Here is an 18,916-nt window from a genome sequence, read left to right on the forward strand (position 1 = left end):
TTTGTGCAGGTCTTAAAAAAGGTCTTAAAAAGTCTTAAATTTGAGATTAAAAATCCTGCTGCAACCCTGCGTTGTGCTTTACGGTTTTGTATAGCGCTATTTTAATTATTTGCATTGATGGATTAATAAGATGTTCTTATGGCCTGTTGTCCAGGTCAGGTTTTATGTTCCAGTTAAAAAGTTTGACATTGGACAACGATTCTCCCGTGATATGTGTGCGTACATGGAGAAGATGTGCATGACAAGCCGATGTCAGCTAAAGGACCTGCTGTGTTGCCTGGTAACCAATTGACCATATGCACAGAGCGCTCTTTTGAACTTCTGCATAGTTTTAGTTTAGTTTATTCTTGCACAAGAGTAAAATAGATACAAACACACACACACACATATATATATATATATATATACACACACACAAACACAATCCATATACTGTGCAGGGAGAGGCAGAAAATCCAAAGGGCTTATTTAGAGCCTCCACCTAAACAATGAAAAAACAAAACAAAAACAGACTTATAAAACTAAAAGAATAATGATAATAAATAATAAAACCCAGAAATAATATACTCAAAAAAACAACCCATATGGTACATAAAATAAATTTAAAAAGACAAGATAGATTATTGCATTTAAAATGATCCTTTATACATCTTTTATAACAAGCCAGCTCGTGAACATCTGGTAAAGCTGATTTAATGTTGTGGTTTATATAGGTAGAGACTCTTGAGACCCTTATAGAAACCTCTCCTGCCTCGTGCTTGTCAGAAATTGAGAAAAAAATTATAATAATTGCAACATGGTAAATAATGATAACAACAATGATAGATGATGCCTTTAACTTTAGGTAGCTAGAGATGCTATCTCCAAAATGACATCATAATGGTATTACTGATAATCAATAACTTACCTTCATAGTCATGAACACATTTTAAAAACTTATAATATTTGCCTTCTCAACTCTATGGCTGTGCAGTAAAATTCACTTTATAGATATACTTTTAATTCATGAAGATGACAATGTGTCTAGCGAAAAACAAAGACTTTTAAGATGAAAATGTTATTAAATTATCATTATAACTAGTAGATGGCAGCAGAGGATCACATTAGCTCAGCTGCCATTTCAACTTTCATTGTACTGAAGTATCAAGTATAGCAAGTGCAGGAATCATAAAGTCTCATGTCATTTTATAAATAAATAAATATGCCCCGACACCAACAGCGAATAAGGGAGAATTATTTAAACTAGTTAACTACAAATGAAATAAGTTCATTATTAATGGTATAACAATTAAATAATGCATTAAATATTTTGAAATATTTTTAATTTAATTTAGTAACTAAATTTTTTAAGTTTTATCTTTAACTGTAAAAGCTGCTAAATATATTCAGTCAACACAGACTTGTTACTGTTGTAGTTTTGCTACTCTAAATTTAGTCTGAATCACTTAATGCAGAGCTATATTTGGACATTGGCTTGTCTTCCATTATCAAGGTCAATCATACCAATGAGTCGAACATATATTACCATATATAAAAAACCTTACTACTCAGGCCTACTGGTAAATTGCAGCTAAAAACTGGTCAAGGAAGTAAATAAATCTGAACGTTATTTTATTGTCAAAACACTGCACATGAATACATATATTTTTTACAAACAAATGATCAATAAGTAGGTTAAATGAATCTATAAGAATTGAAATCAATAAGCAGAATCGGAATCGGAATGGATAAAATTCAAACAATACTCAACCGTAGCCACAAGTTGTGAGGTTCACTGATTTCTGAGCATTTCATGAACACTGCTCAGTTGATGGCAAAATTCAAAAAGACGGTTCTTTGGTGCAACCTGCACACCCATGGCCAGGGGCGCATTAATGCACGGGCTTCAAGGGGCTGAAGCCCAGGGGCCTACACTGGAAAGGGGGCCCACTGGCTGCAGGGAAATTATATTTTTCTAATAATTATTTATATGGAAATTTGCAGCAGTGAAAACAGCATTCAGTAAACAAACTCACACACTCATTTTCAGCGACGCCCTGGTTGTAGTTGCCTATATAGTGAATGGTTCAGTTTAGCTTGCCCCCACACAGTTTGTATAGTTGGTATGTTTCCACCGATATACTGTAAGCGGAATGCACAATCAATGCATTCGCTTATTTCGCTAGTAAAGTAACGTTAGCCCAGCACGAGTGTCTTTTTGTTAACGTGCAGATTAACAAGAGAAAAAACATTGCTGTGTGAAAGGAACTGGACCGGACAACTTTCTGTAACGCCACTTTGCTCTAATTTAATTAATTAAACGCGAGCACGGCATGTTTCAAAATAAAAACGCAGTTAGCAATCACCAAACAGCCCACATTTATGCAAAAATGTCGTGTTGTTTCGTTCTACTGATGATGAATATGTTGTGTGATTTATGGTGTTTAAATCATACCTGTAAACTCACATTTCAGCCAGGAACGTTTTGATGGCATTTTCTTTTCATATTACCTCCGTAAAAAGCCAGTAATAATGTGGTGTTCACTTTATGTAACGGCTATAATTCTGCTGTTCCTAAACGCCACCTTGTGGCAAAGAGTGAATTTGCATATTCACATATTCACATTTTACGCAGAACAGTGTTGTGAATGTTAACTGGCATATTAACAAGGAAAAAAAATCAAAATTTGACATAAATAATTGCCAGGAAGCTTAAAAAAATAAATAAAATGTTTTCCGGGGTAGGGGGGCCTGCCGTAATGCTGTAGCCCAGAGGCCTCTGGTTATCTTAAGGCCCCTGCCCATGGATATACCGAGAGAGTATGTTCCAGTTTTCTGAAAAGACTAAAGATTTGTTTTCTTTTCAATGTTTGCTTTGTTTGTCTAAAAAAAAGCAAGGGGCAGTCGTGGCCTAATGGTTAAAGAGGCGGACTCGTAACCCAAAGGTTGCAAGTTTGAGTCTCAGGTCTGGCAGGAATTGTAGGTGGGGGGAGTGAATGTACACTCCCAGGGCACCGCAGCATAAATGTCACTGCTCTCTGTGTGTGTGCGCATTCTTAGGATAGGCTAAATGCAGAGCACAAATTCTGAGTATGGGTAACCATACTTGGCCACATGTAACCACACTTTCACTTTTTTTCTAAAATGAACCACTGCCTTCAATATCTCTTTGAAAAATAACTGTGTAACTTTTAGACAAGTATTAAAATGAGTTCAATGTAGCTGTAGGAGTGTGAAATAAAAAATAAAGATGATTATCTTCATTCAGTTGTTCCATTTCTGTAGGTTTGGTAACATAAAAGCTCTTAATTCCAGAGATAATACAAGCTAATCAGTGTACTCAGTAGGTTGCATTAGTGGCATATGGTATTGTATACAACAATGTGACAATACAACAATGCGTTTACTTTATATTTTTGATACTTAAGTACTTTTAGAAGCATGTACTTTCATACTTTTACTTAAGTAAAAATCTGTCTTTACAACTTTCACTTGTAGTGGAGTAGTATTTGACCTGTGGTATCTGTACTTTTACTCAAGTAATGAAGTTATGTCATTTGTCCGCCTCTGCACATATGTGACACTGGACCACAAAACCAGTCATAAGTAGTACAGGTATATTTGTAGCAATAGCCAACAATACATTGTATGGGTCAAAATTATAGATTTTTCTCTTATGCCAAAAATCATTAGGATATTAAGAAAAGATCATGTTCCATGAAGATATTTTGTAAATGTTCTTCCATAAATATATCAACTTAATTTTTGATCAGTATTATACAGCTAAGAACTTCATTTGGACAACTTTAAAGGTGATTTTCTCAATATTTTTATTTATTTATTGCACCCTCAGATATTCAAATAATTGTATCTCAGCCAAATATTGTCCTATCCTAATAAACCATTCATCGTGGATAGCTTATTTATTCAGCTTTCAGATGATGTATAAATCTTAATTTAAAAAAAAAAAATGTACTCTTATGACTGGTTTTGTGGTCCAGGGTCACATATACGAGGTCTTTGTACTATAAAAACATCCTGTAAGTTGCAGAACTCAAACCATTCTCGTCTAAAAACAGCTATATACTCACACAAGTGTGAGTAACTGTTTTTATTACGTGGTAACTATTTGTCCGTTGAACAGATCATTTGCTATTTACAGAGGGTAAAATAAGTATTGAACACGTCACCATTTTTCTCAGTAAATATATTTCTAAAGGTGCTGTTGACATAAATTTTCACCAGATGTCGGTTACAACACAAGTAACCATACATACAAAGAAAACACAACAAATAAGTTCAGAAATGAAGTTGTGTGTAATAAAATGGAATAACACAGGGAAAAGTATTGAACTACTGAAATGTATTTAATACTTCGTACAAAAGCCTTTGTTGGTAATGACAGCTTCAAGACGCCTCCTGAATGGAGAAACTAGTCGCATGCATTGCTCAAGTGTGATTTTGCCCCATTCTTCCACAGAGAAGAATGCCTTTTACATTTACATTTACATTTATGCATTTAGCAGACGCTTTTATCCAAAGCGACTTACATTGCATTCAAGTTACAATTTTTTTACATTTTATCAGCTCTTTTTGCACCTCTTACTTGGGTTGTTACCGACATCTGGTGAAAATTTCAAGTCAACAGCACCTTTAGAAATATAGGTAGCACTTTATTTTACAGTTCTATTCCCCATGTATATACTATTTATTGAAGTAATTACAATAACTGGGTAATATCTGTAGGTTCTAACCCTGAACCTACCCCTAAATCTAACCCTACCCCATGTAGTTACCTTATATTACCAGTACTGTCTTAGGTGTGTACACTACACTGTAGGTACATGTAAGTACACGTATTGTAAAATAAAGTGCAACCGAAATATTTTTACTGAGAAAAATGGTGACGTGTTCAATACTTATTTTACCCGCTGTATGCAGTTTTAGCCTATATCACAGTAGCGTTCATTCATGAGGAATGCAGGCTGTCAGTCATCATCATGTAGGCTGTTCGTCAATCATAGCAGTAGTCTACAATCGTTCTGATGAGAGGGGTTAAAAACAGGACAGAAAATATATTACTTCTAAATTTAGTTTTTTGATGTAAAAAATCTTAATAACATTATAAGTGGACCTCATAGAATAGTACAAAATTAAAAAAGGTAGTTCATGATAATTTTAGAGTCATTTACTGTAAAATCTGTCTGTGCTATTCTTTTGAATTTGTATTAGTGAGGCCAGATAGGATGTGGTTAAACTTCTGAGAAGGTGTCAACACACATCAGAGCTGTTCTTTGAAAATTAAAGTAGCATGTATGCACTCAGTAAACAAGTAAACACAACCATTTGCTTTACCAGGTAAGAGTATCATTTTCTTATACAATATTATGTTACAGTGTATTCATGCTCAACCTAGAAAGTCGTACAGGTGAAAAAATAATTGTACTGTGACAATGGCCTCATCAAAATCCATATTCAACACTTTGAATGTGATTTCAGGGTGTGAAAAACCCGCTTTTGTTGCTGAGGATTTTTAGCACGTTATAAAGCAAATTAACCAGAATGCTTTAGAAAAAAAAAAAGGCTGTCATATTTTATAGGCCCAAAGCAGTATGTACGTCACAGTAACTTTTTTTTTTTTTTTAAGTTATATTTTTGGCCTTATATTGCATATAGAAACAGGATAGATGAGACATGAAAAAACAAGGAGGAGAGTGAGAGAGAACAGGACATTGAACTGGGACTCAAAGTGACAGCTGCATTAAATGTTGCCACAAGACTACGGCTCCAATGGTTTGATGTAAATTAAAATCTTCTGAAACCAGATTATTGTTGTTGCTTTAAAACAAAATCAAAAATACAGCAAATATAAATAAGTTAACCAAATTACACCCAAGTGCTAGACTAGACTTATGTGTCAACCTTTTGTTGAGATAACCCTCACAAATATAATGGTCTTACTTGCATATTAGTTTGGTCAGAAATCATCTACATAAATGTAAATAGTCTAAACAATAGATCATCATGTATCACTAATTTGTTTAGAACAGACTGAGGTTATCGGCTTCCTGTCAATCAACAGGAAAGATGAATCAGAATATCATTAGATTTAAAATTCGATAAAATAGACTTGAGCAGTAAAAGAGAAGATATTTTGATCAAAAATGCTTCTCTTTAGTTTTACAAGCACCTTTTAGAAAACACTTCATTGTTGAAAATATTTTCAGTAAGAATAAATTTTGGGGAGAGACCAAAAAGGGAAGAGAGAAAAAAAAGTCAGGAAGCACTAAGATAAATGTGTTTCCTGAACAAAGTCAGTTATAATCAGACCATCGTCTGATCTCGGCCAGTCAACCCCTGCTCAGACAGCACAGAGAACAGGTAAGTCTTTGATTTTTGCTTCTACTGTACTCTAATATTTAATGTTAGTCCTTTATACAACTATGATACATCCTTAAAAAATAGATTCTTTAGACTATAGACTTTTTTGAAAATATTTGAAAAATGTGTAATTATAATTAACTAGACTTTAAATAGTTTCACTGCAGTGTGAAAATATATTGGTTTTGAAATTAATTACAAAAAAATTAGAATATTCTCTCTATTTTACATTCAATCTAAAGTTGCAAGTAATAATAATTCCTTGTCTCTTCTCAATGATTTTACTAGTAACAACACCACATCCAATTAAAATAATTAAAATATATGGTAATGGCAGATAATGGTGAAACTATTTTATTATTATTATTATTATTATTATTATTATATGTTTGATTGTATATGCCAAACTTATGCAATGCTAATTCTTAGTACTTTCACTTCCCTCTAGTTGTACTCTACTGTTCCCACTTTTGTCCCAAGAACCCTTTATAAATGACCCTAAAAAAGTATGATTTAATTTCGCACACTCTCAGATCTGTGACAACCAACTTTGCTTGATGCTGTAAAGGTGTTTTCGAGAAACTTTTGGAATATGTCTGCTCTCAGCAAATTGGGGATTTCAAAAACATGTTTTTGTTTAAATTTATCAAATGAGTGCAGTTTTATTTCCCTGGACAAAACCTCCAGTTCCCCTTTGCAGTGGATGTATGAGTAGGACTCAGTTTCTGTGGTCTGACTTCTCGCTCTCTTTCCCTCTATTTTTCTGTAAGAAAGGAGAGACATATAGACAAGACGACGTGAGAGACGAGTGCATCTCGTGCCCACTGTTTTATTTGTATGTCTCACTTCTCTGAAGCTCATCATGAAGCACACCACAACAGTCTCAGAGGTGAGTGTTAAGAAGACAATACTGAGAAAAACAAACAAAGGTTAACAATCTGATTTAACAGAATATTGTCCTTTGCTCTGTTTCAGTACACAGATTATGACTACCTAAACACTTCTGACTATGATGGACATGAGGATGACACTGATGCTGCCCCCTGCAGTCTGATGGAAACATGGGACATTCTTGGTCGCTTTGCCCCCGTGGCTTACATCCTAGTCTTTATCTTGGCATTAGTGGGTAACATCCTGGTTCTGTGCGTGATCCGCCGCTATCGGCAGTCTCGACACAGCCCCTGCTCCTTCTCACTGACAGACACCTTCCTGCTCCATTTGGCCATCTCTGACCTCCTACTGGCTATAACTTTGCCATTTTTTGCCGTCGAGTGGATCAACGAGTGGGTCTTCGGCGTATTCATGTGTAAAATAGCTGGAGCGTTGTTCTCGCTGAACGTCTATTGTGGGGTGCTTTTCCTGGCCTGCATCAGCTTTGACCGATACCTGGCTATCGTACATGCCATCAATATCAGCTGGAGACGCAAGACCTGCCACGCTCAGCTGGCCTGTGCCATCATCTGGGGCGTCTGCCTGGGATTGGCGATGGTGGACGTGTACTACCGCAATGTGGTGAACGTATACGGCATAAATCGGTTGATGTGCCATATAGATTTTTCTCAAGAGAACAGTCAGCAATGGCAGATCGGCATGCAGATGGTTAGCATGATTCTTGGATTCATACTTCCCCTACTGGTCATGCTGTACTGCTACCTTCGCATATTCAAAGCACTCTGCCACGCCACGCGTAGGCAGAGACGGCGCTCGCTGAGGCTCATCATCTCATTGGTCATTGTGTTTGTAGTCAGTTGGGCGCCTTACAATGCCTTGCGGATGACCGACAGCTTGCAGATGCTTGGGGTCATTGTCAAAACCTGCGCGCTCAACAAGGTGCTAGATGTGGGCACTTTTGTGACAGAAAGCCTGGGGTTGGCGCATTGCGCATTAAATCCACTACTCTACGGCCTTGTGGGGGTAAAGTTCCGTCGTGAGCTCGCCCAGATGTGCAAGGCTGCTTTAGGACCCCAGGGGTGCCTCGGATTAGCAGGATGGGCAAACGGTCGGGGATCGTCCCGCAGGCCTACTGGATCATTCAGCTCGGTGGAGAGTGATAATACCTCGTACTTCTCTGTCATGGCCTGAAAAGAGTGCAAATGACATGAACAAGAGTGCAAGAACAGAAGTGAGCGTTGTAATTTTCTGGAATTGGGAAGAAACCACAATTTCAGCTTGTGTTGTCTGAGAGATATTAAAACTTTTTCATGTTCTCTTTTTTTGAAGCAAGGCATTTTCTAATTTTCTAACATCTTTTCTGTTCAAAGGAGACTTTGTCATCAATTTTCTGTTGTTATTATTAAAGATCTACCTTCATGTTTATAAATATGAATGAGAATATCCAAAAATTTGGAAATTTTTAGACAAAATTGAGAATATGCAATTTCTTTCAGATTTTGCTGCATTTTAGCTATAGGCTGTATATAGCTATATATTCATATTTTTATATCTTTTATATTCTCCAAACCTTACATGCTGACAAAAAAAAAAAAAAAGATTTCAGAAAAATGCTGTAGAATGTTTTTTGTGGCAGCTGTAATCGTGACAACGAGTTGTCTGCGTCTGGTGTCACAAACAGGAACTGAAAACAGACTCCAGATCCACTTCCTTTACTTTTCTTTATATATATATATATATAAATACTCTTCATAAATAACGCTGTAACATCAAATTGAGTTTTGTTTATCATTTTATTAATCTGTTGTTTGATATTGTAAGTAGATGCCATAATATAATGGATAACACATCACAGACAGTATATAATAGATATGAACATGACAGGATGCTTTCTTCTATGTAATTTTTGTAAGACATTTCTACTGTTATTTTTGTGAGTTCTGTGTTGCCACCTCTGATAAAGTGTAGAATCCATTAAATTTGCAGTATAGATTTGTGTGAGTCACTTTCTTTTATTACTCTTCCTCAGCTCTGGACTATGGAGGATGTGACACTCTGAGTATATATTTTAATTCTGAGAATGACAGCCACAAAGGAAGCCCAGAGCAAAAGCTGTAATCGTTTTTGATTCATCTCTGTTGAAATTATTGGTTTCAGTTTCTTGTTTCATCTCTATTTTCATCTGTATTTAAATTACTTGAAGATCTATTTTATTTTGAGAATGACAGCCACAAAGGAAACCCAACGGTGTAATCGTCTTTGTTCATCTCTATGAAAAATACCTCTTTAAAAATACTTTTCTAAAAATTAAGTTTCAGAAACTTTCAGAAAGCATTTTGGAAGTGTTTATATTTATAAATACTACAGTTTTCAAATTAGTGTTGGTGACAATGATAATATAAAAAGTGTACTTGCAACTTGCAACTAGTGCTCTTTTAGCTGAAAGGCAGTCTGGGGGTCAGGAAATGTGAGTCAGACTGGAACTTTTATGACCCGCATAAGCACCACACCTAACATCTGCTGAGCCTGAACTCTGAAGGTATAGGTTTCACAGCTTTCGTTTTTCTTTTTCTTTTTCTTTTTTTTTTTTTTTTTTATCCTTTGCCGGTTAAGTTTTTTTTTTTTTTGATAAACTACCAAAAATGGGCTAATATAGCTACTCTAAAAAGATTTTATGAAGCAAATCATTACAGAAATTTTAAAGAGCAATAACTATCATGAAATCACCTTGCATGTATTTTGACATTGTACATATTCATATATGTAAAAAAAAGTTTGTACACAAGTCGACTCAGAGCATCTTTACTACAAATAAATAAATAAATCTAAACTTAAGATGAAACCAAGAAAATATGAGAATAAATGTAGCTAGTTGTGTAAGATCGCTGCCATCTAGTGGAAAAAAATTAAAATACCATGACTTCATGTTACGTCGAAAATGAAATGATATTATGACAATAATGGCCAATAGATGGATGAAGTGTTAGGCAATAACTGCTGTGAAAGATGTCATGCTTAAAAAAATTGCTTAAAATGTTTACATTTATGTAAATTCATTTAGACTTTTATTTATTTGTCTTTTTTAATTTATTTTTATATAATTATTATTTTATATTTTATTTATTTATTTAGACCCTGATCCAACAATAATTATCAAGTGCTCCTAATGTAGCCTACAACTGGGAAAAAAAAATTAAATGCAACACTAACCATATATTTGCAACTAAGCAATACACTCTAAGCAAAAGAAAATGGTGCTAAATAGCACTAAAAGTGGTTAATTGGCATGTAATCATAGGGGAACCATTTAAAGTGCTATATAGCACCGATCTTTAAAGGTGCACAGCGCCTTTGTCAAATGTAGTCTCCTCTTTAGATTTTAGATCAACTCTAGTTAACTCGTTTGCTATGAATAGGAATTTACTACAATGGCTAAAGCTGTTTTGAAGCACTTGCTGAAGTCAAAAAAATATAAAAATCTTGTGTGGAGCCCTGGAAATAGGGGCAATAAAAGGATGAGAACCGTGTTATCTTCAGGAAATGCACTGTATTTATTTTAATGCTGATTTTTAATCCTTTCCCCAACTAAAACTAACAGAGAGTTATACACAGGCTTAAAGGGATCTTTTGTATGGCAGTAGTGCTACAGCACCTTAACCACCCCAAAGAACCTCTGAAGAACTGGGCTTACAGTTTTTTTACGATTGCTTAAGCACGATTTTAAAAACAAGGCTCTTTTTGTCAAAACACAACACACAATTCATACATCCAGACACACAAGTATCAGAACACCTCAGATCAAAATGATCTGCAAAATGAAGCACTTCATTCAAAACTTTACAATAATTTAACAAAACCCAATTTTGGCATGTATGGCACACACATACAACCTGATTCTGTTTGAACCACTTACACACTGTACCAAACACAACAAACAAGACCAGCACTCAGTGATGGGCAGTAGCGTCGCTACAAGTAGTGACGCTACTAGTTTAACTACATTTCTCAGTAGCGTGGTGGTAGCGTCGCTGGTTTCTGAATCAAATAGCTTTTCGGTAGTTAAGCTCTTTTTTGATCAAGTAGCGCGGTAGCGTCAACAAAAGCTAACTTTACATTATTCAAAGAAAGCATTCTGAAACTCGAGCTCAAATCAGAAATATAACAGCTACGGATCACTGATCCTGGATCAGTAAGTGACGCCACAGACACTAAAGCTCGTAACGCCATTGGCTCCTCAAACTGTCAGTCAAACCTCATTATTCCTCCCGCCTCTCTCGTCAATGAAGTGCGGCGCGAGGTTTAGAGCATCTCAGCTTGTTTGCAGTCTGAAGGTAAATAAAGAACTGTTGATTGAATAAGTACAGCGGTTTCTTTACTCAAAAAACACTGTTTATAAAGGCTAATTCTTTTTTTGTTTGTTTTTTGTATTTGAGGCGCGGAGAAGAGTTTATCTAGCATTTGTTGTCAAGTCACAGCCAAACAGCTCGTGCGAAGCGCTGAATCTTTCATAATATGATACTTTGGCCAAATAACACCCACATAATGACAGAAAACTGGGGAAAACGGGACATAAGTCAGAAAAAAAAAACACATTCGCTGGTCAAAAGCTTCGTATTTGAACTTGATTTTGGTGAAATGTTTATATTAATATCTAATGACACATGCAACGATGAAAATATACATAGCCTATCTGTAGGCCTAAACATCTATATGGTAACACTATACAATACGATTTCATTAAAATACATTTGTTACAGTGTTTATTAATCTTTGTTAATGTTAGTTAATGAAAATACAGTCGTTCATTGGTAGTTCATGTTAACACTTGTTCATGTGCATTAACAAATGTTAACAAACAACTTTTGATTTTAATAATGCGTTGAAATTGTTGAAAATGTTGAAATTAACATTAAGATAAATGCTGCAGAAGTATTGTTTATTCTTAGTATTGTTAACTAATGTTAACTACTGAACCTTATTGTGAAGTGTTACCATTTATATAAATGTATCTGTATACAATAAAGCCACAATACCAACTACCAATAGGAGGTTTCCGGCCGACAGCGAAAATTTATTTTGCCTATGTCACAATTTGAGGTCAATCCGGCCCTGTATTTGATACTGATTATGTTGCCAAATTGGTTTGGAACAGCTGTTGGATAAACAATTAAACTGAACTATTGACAGTTTTATTGATCACTGAGAGAGCATTGACGTGGTATGATGTTGGTTCAATAGAATTTAAAAAAATTTAAATAGCTTGGATGTAGTAAACTACTTTTGCCATGTTGCCGTAGCAGTAGAGTAACTGTTAGCTTAGCTCACTACATTTTCCAAGTAGCTTGCCCAACACTGCCAGCACTGTACATTGATGAAAATATTTATTTCACAGACCCTGAATCAATCAGGTCACAGGCCTCCTCTGTGGCTTGAATGAGGGATATCCTGACTGGCTGGAGATCGTAAACCATCCATTGCCATGTCAAAAAAAAAAAAAGTGTGTTTGGGGGATGGTGGGAGGTATTGGAGTGAAAATTGTGGATGCTTATGAAACCAGTTTTGGACCACAGCAGATTAGTGGAAAGATACATTGTCCCAGATGTATCCCATCCATTTGGTCTTCTGCTGTGACAATATTGTGTAGTCTGTCTAAAAATGTGAATATGTGGGCCATGTAAGTGCCTAAGTTGGCATGCCGGTGGAGGACCCTATTCTGCATGATTGCAGCATATATTGTGATGTTACCACCACGTTGGCCCGAGACATTCAAAATAGCTCTGTGGCCAACGATGTTTCTCCTTTTCCCTCTTACTGCAACATTGCCTTCCATTTTTGAAGACACATAAACTCATCTTTTGCCTTTTTATAGTGCTTGCACCTGATTGTGCAGTTAAGCACCTAAGTGTCTGCACACCTGAGGGCTGATCAACTGGTTTATAGGTAGGGTCACCAACCATCCCATATTTTGAGCCTAATTTTAATTTTTTATTTTTTTTTATTGAATTTTTACTGTTTTACAAAGATAAAACATCACCCAAAACAAACAAAAAAACAGAAAAACAAACAAAACAAAACAAAACACAAAAAAAAAAAAAAAAAAAGGAGAGAAAAAAGAAATACCTCAGATTTTTACATAGCATAATTCATAACCTTGGACCTTATTCTTGAAACTCAAAATGACCAATAAAAAGGTGGCCATATTACAGTTTTTCTCGATTGCTAACACACTATAACTGATTCATTTGGCCCAATTTTCCAAACCATTCATACAGTCCTCGAAACAAAGACAAGTTTCTCAAAACTTTTAACACATTCCACCTGCTTTCACACATGCTCCAATTTGCTCAGTGTTTTCTGCAAAACTCTACAATAACAGCATCATTTTGCAAAGGTTTAACCATGTTATCATTTAGAAAACACAAATACACAATATAACAACCTCAAGAATCGCAAAACGAACACAAATAGCACACATTTATCCGTGTTTGAACATTTAGTAGCAAAACTGATGACACCGCAGTCAGAATCTCAGGATGATATGAACAAGAGCACAGGTGATCATGTGTTTTGGAAAATGAATCCTGGCAGTGGGAGACAAAGAGGAATAGGATGAGAAAAGAAAAATTAAGGGTATGAGGTCAAAGGTCATTTGTTCCTGAGGAAATATAAAGCACTATAGTTGAGCATGTTCTTATGCATGGAATGAGCATAAGGAATGCTGCCTGCAGGCTCATCTACTTACACATTACAATTACAGTTAGTAGCAGTACTTCAGATGAGAGAACTTGTACTGTAAATACTGTAGCACACACCCACAAACGCGTAACTGTTGAATTGATTTGTAGCCAAGTACTTTTTAACATTTGTGCAGAACTGAGAGTCGACTGTCTAGGGGAGGCAGAGAAAGTCTTTTTTCAGAAGACTAAGAAACTGTTATAATATAACAAACAAGGATATTACCAATACTGTAATGCAACGTGGCAGAGGATGCTTTATTTATTTATTTATTGCTGTACAGAAACTGCCAGGATATTCCAATGTGTGTTTACTGTATATTCAGTTGTTTGGTTTTTTTACTTTTCTCTTCTAGTGCTTTTCATCTACTGTAAGATAACTTTACAGTAGTGTAATGAAAGTAAACTTTTCTTAAAGTTTATTGGTGAATTTTACTGTATCTGCACAACTTTATTTATGCTGCACACTGTAACAGACATTGACTTGCAAGATGTTTCCTGTTTCCCAAAAGAAGGTTTTTATAACAGTGTTTTGAATTGATCTCACTAGTGTTCTCAGGAAAATAGTCTGTGTATTTGACAGCTTTGTGTGTCATCTGAGGCCAAATATTAGATTCTGACAAAAGAGAATATGTTTTTGACTAAAATGTTTGACTTTGGCCTAGAAGTTTGAAGTTTGCACAAGTTGGTGTGTAGTTTTGAGATTGTGTTTATAGTTGTGAGAAAATGGTGAATTGTTTCATGAATTGTGTGTTAGCAATCGAGAAAAACTGTAAATCTACAGTATTATATAAATCCAGCTACATTTTAGACTATCAAACACTAGAGGGCGCAGTACATCTACTGAAATCATCGCGGAGGGTGTAGGCTACATTATCAAGTTTGTTGGTGTAAGTGGTATATTTATAGATATAACCAGCTGGGGCAAGAGTGTACGGGGTAGTAGGTAGGGAGGAACTAGAGAGCTACCCGGATGAAGTAATGACTGATAAGACGAAGACGAAGAAATTTAACAAGGGCAGGATCATCGTTACCTACTCCTTGTCTTTCACTCTGCGCGTGCACGGTAACCAAATGTATTGCAATGAACAAACATACTCCCATGTCCCAATAGACGGGTTACGTAAACTACAGAAAATGCGGACTGCTTAGAAAGGAAGACAAAGAAACAAAGACGAGCAGGAACATGGCAACACCTGTGAGTGTTTTCTTAGCCTTACAGATGCATATATTTAAAGTTTCATAATTGCAGTCGGTTTCATAACTTATATGTTTTGTCGTACTGTCAAGTTTAACGTAGCTACGTTTGTTGTACAGATATCTTGAACTGGATCTACTCACTAACCAAACAACCCGAGTTTTTGATATTCATAGCTTTCGAAATGAACAGTTCGAGAGCAGCTAAAGCCTAAAGGGGTTTGCAAACTTAAAAACAAACCCACATATCTGTGTGCAGTAGCCTAGTTAAGTGTCAAAGCAGAATTTGTTTATTTTTGGATGCGCGCGCGTATTCACCTTCTGCTCAGTTTTATCTACCGTAGTCAGCTGTTCCACCCACGGTTTTACTTTCCATTTAGCAATTGTTGCAACATCATGTGAAAACCCAGCATGTGACTCTTTGCGCATAAAAACACTCACCGCTGTTGACAACTCAGTTCACGTGTAGCAGCTGTCAGATATTAATCTAGTTTCTAATTGACCCTTGGTCTGTTTTTATTTTAGTCAAACATGCAGGTGGACCTGCACGGACTGTTTGAGTATAACAACACCTTCGACTATGATAATTATGAGTACAAGGAGATCTGTCCGTCCAGCACAGTCTCTGGCGCTTTGGCGGTCTTCATGCCCCTGCTTTACTCGGTGGGCTTCGTGTGTGGGCTGCTGGGAAACGGACTGGTGCTGGCAATACTGTGGCTTAAGACGCTGAACCTGAGTGTGATGGACATCTTCATCCTTCTTCTGAGTGTAACAGACAGCCTGCTGCTGCTTACACTGCCTCTCTGGGCTGTAGATGCGGTTAAGGGATGGATCATGGGCACCGAGCTCTGCAAACTGTCTGGAGTGCTGTTAGACGTGAGTTACTTTTGACTTGTTAATGTATCGATTTGATAAGTTCGTAGATATGGCATTTTGATTGTACACACATTTCAACCATCAGGCATGGTTAAAAGTTAAATACACTCTGAAATCAAACTGGCAAAGCCTGGAATGACATGTTTTGGAACTTCTGGTGGCATCCATTAAAGAAACAGTTTTTTTCTTCTTCTTCTTTGTTTGTTTGCTCGTTTTTAAGAGTTAAAAAACAAAGCTTTTGAGTAACTTAGTGTTATATGGTCACATTTTGGACATCCACATCTAGACAAGTGTCTTAAGGCTTTTTTTGACTAGATCAATGTACTTAATCCTAAATACATGAAATATATATAAATACAAATGAATGACTTGAATACACCTTCTGTGATTATCTTGTTTGAATTGAAATTCATTTTAATATTTTTGGGGGGACACAAAGTAAAAAAATATCATGGTGATACAACTGTCCTAATATCATAGTGAAGAAAAAACCTTAATATTTCAAAGTATTATAAGCAATGTACAAAATTATTTATTATTATTTATACTTTATTATTATTATAGTATTTTTATTACTATTTATTAAACATTGTCTGATGAATTGAAGTCACTTGGTGCAGCTAAAATGCATAATAAAAACCTAAAACAAGAAACGATATCATAGAGAGGACCACCCTCATGACTGTGTATCAAGGACAATAAGACTAAAATATCAGATAATTTGACCTTTATATTAAAAGACAAGGTTAGTTCATGTTTTAAAATGTAATGTGGTGTGTGACTCCCCCAAAAATGTATACATAGAAATAAATTATTTGAATTTTTCTTTAAAATATAAAGATATTTAATATTATAAGATATTCAAAATATTGGTAAATATATTGGTATATATTAGATTTTTAAAATAAAGAAATATGTTATTACTTTATATTTAATGGATGGTGCACATGACATTTTTTGAGTCAATAAATGTTTTTTTTTTAATTATTATTATAATAAGAAATAAAGCTTTTAAAGCCATATGTAGCCAACATAAATACATTTACAGGACATGACATGTTTTTTTTAAACTACCTTTTATAAACGAATTTGCACATTCTAATTTGTCATTAACAGTCTATTATAGTAGTATTGTAATAATAACTATTTCCTTTTCATTATCTCTTCAGATCAATTTCTACTGTGGTATCTTCACGTTGGCCTGCCTCAGTGTCGACTGCTATCTGTCCATCGTCCGTGGAGTACGGCTGTTTTCTCGTAAAAAGCCTGTGGTGGTTTACTGTTGCTGCTTGATCATCTGTGTCCTCTGCCTGCTCCTGTCCATCCCTGATTGGATCTTTCTCAGTGTTAACACAGATCAGGGTAACCGGGAATGCATTCACCGTTACTCGTCTGATTCCCAGCGTCTTGCCTCTCGTCTTCCACATCTTTTTGTTTTACTGGTACTTGTGCTGCTGTTCTGCTGTTCCATTATTCTGCTAAATTTACGGCATAACTCAAAGTGTCAGCAGAAGAAGAAGGGCCAAAGCACAGCTATCATTGCAGCCCTCATACTGGTTTTCTTTATCTGCTGGACACCCTACAGCATTACCTTCATTGTGAACACTTTTCAGTCAATGCATAGCGACTCTTCAGCAGTGGAAGAAGACTGTGAAGGGAGGCAGTGGACAGCTAGCAAAATAACAGCAGTTTTTGGGCTTCTCCATTGCGTTGTTAATCCTGTTATTTATCTCTGTCTCTCCAAAGAGTTCCGGCGTCGCGTACTGACTGTGATAAAGTTCAGTGCTTGTAAAATGGAGACTAATGAGGTTTCGCTTTGGGACTCTAGTGGAGTAAATGGTAATGCTTCTGTCCAGGAGGAACAAGGTTCACTTCAACCTATGAATGACATTAAACAAACAATAAAGTCCCAAGATCATGATGTATGAAAGCATGGATCATAATACATTCACTGATGGACGTTCTGTATCTCGTAATTCCTAAAATGTATGTTATGCATTCTTCATTTAACGTGAGCATTTAATAGATATCTCTAAGTATGGAATAACCCAATGATGGGTGATTTCTGTACATGTATTCTGGAAGATTCTCTCATTATGGATGATAAAGGATGAAATGAAAAAGATGGACATTAAATGAAAGAAGGACATGAAATGCTGGCCAACTCATTTGCACTTTTATTCTGTTTATTTTCATCAGTAAAATGATCATACTGGGAATTGTTTAAATTTGTTTGGTTATTGTATTTATTTATTTTTGTTGTGCTGTGTAAATGTTTTGGAATGTTCTAGAACAATGTTCTTAGTAATGGAATGATATTATCAGCCAATATTTGGCCATTAGCCAGTTCTGTGCCTACTTGCTTCATCAACAGATGTCTTCATTCCCACTCAATTACAAAATCATTGTCAATGGATAATAAACATTTCTTCTAATTTTTTTGGTCAAATTTAAATAACTATTGTATGAAATCAATTTCATTTCAGTATTCAAAACTTTTGTACATACATGTATGCGTGTATATAATGTGTGTATATTTAATTGTGCCATTTAAATTTTACAAAAAAAAAATCACACCATCTATCCAATCAGCTCGAGAGAGAGAGAGAGAGAGAGAGAGAACCCTATAAATAATCAAAGCAGTCTTACTTCCATCAGCTCTAGTCTTTCAGCGTTTGGTTCGCTCCTTTGCCATTATATCACAGACCCAATTTTTCCCCATCCAAACCGCGAGCGTCGGGTCGCAGAAGCAGGCCTTCAATGAGCCTGGGCCGCGCCCAGTTTTTACCGCGGCAAAGCCTCACTCGCTTCCCGCTTCGGCTCAACCTGCACCGCGGCTCTTCCGGCCGCAGCGCCGC

The 18,916-nt window shown here is 35.9% G+C and overlaps 2 protein-coding genes across 7 annotated transcripts; both read left to right on the forward strand.

Moving 5' to 3' along the window:
* The first annotated feature begins 5,319 nt into the window (after nt 1-5,319).
* cxcr3.2 (chemokine (C-X-C motif) receptor 3, tandem duplicate 2) lies at nt 5,320-9,243 on the forward strand. 4 transcript variants are annotated; one of them, XM_058746976.1, is made up of 3 exons: nt 5,320-5,337; nt 7,131-7,249; nt 7,336-9,243. In XM_058746976.1, the coding sequence occupies exons 2-3, from the start codon at nt 7,223-7,225 to the stop codon at nt 8,440-8,442; spliced, it is 1,134 nt and encodes a 377-aa protein (XP_058602959.1). In that variant the 5' UTR covers nt 5,320-5,337; nt 7,131-7,222; the 3' UTR covers nt 8,443-9,243. The 4 variants fall into 4 exon arrangements, with proteins under 4 accessions (XP_058602959.1, XP_058602960.1, XP_058602957.1 ...); XM_058746977.1 differs by lacking the exon at nt 5,320-5,337 and adding an exon at nt 5,377-6,360 and having other exon boundaries at nt 7,135-7,249; XM_058746974.1 differs by lacking the exon at nt 5,320-5,337 and adding an exon at nt 5,378-6,360.
* A 2,266-nt stretch (nt 9,244-11,509) lies between these two features.
* On the forward strand, nt 11,510-18,516 carry cxcr3.3 (chemokine (C-X-C motif) receptor 3, tandem duplicate 3). 3 transcript variants are annotated; one of them, XM_058747909.1, is made up of 3 exons: nt 11,510-11,582; nt 15,708-16,058; nt 17,228-18,516. In XM_058747909.1, the coding sequence occupies exons 1-3, from the start codon at nt 11,532-11,534 to the stop codon at nt 17,984-17,986; spliced, it is 1,161 nt and encodes a 386-aa protein (XP_058603892.1). In that variant the 5' UTR covers nt 11,510-11,531; the 3' UTR covers nt 17,987-18,516. The 3 variants fall into 3 exon arrangements, with proteins under 3 accessions (XP_058603892.1, XP_058603894.1, XP_058603895.1); XM_058747911.1 differs by lacking the exon at nt 11,510-11,582 and adding an exon at nt 14,894-15,183; XM_058747912.1 differs by lacking the exon at nt 11,510-11,582 and adding an exon at nt 14,895-15,051.
* Nucleotides 18,517-18,916: the final 400 nt, after the last annotated feature.

This window comes from Onychostoma macrolepis, chromosome 16 (assembly GCF_012432095.1).
Source record: "Onychostoma macrolepis isolate SWU-2019 chromosome 16, ASM1243209v1, whole genome shotgun sequence".
Classification (NCBI taxonomy): domain Eukaryota; kingdom Metazoa; phylum Chordata; class Actinopteri; order Cypriniformes; family Cyprinidae; genus Onychostoma; species Onychostoma macrolepis.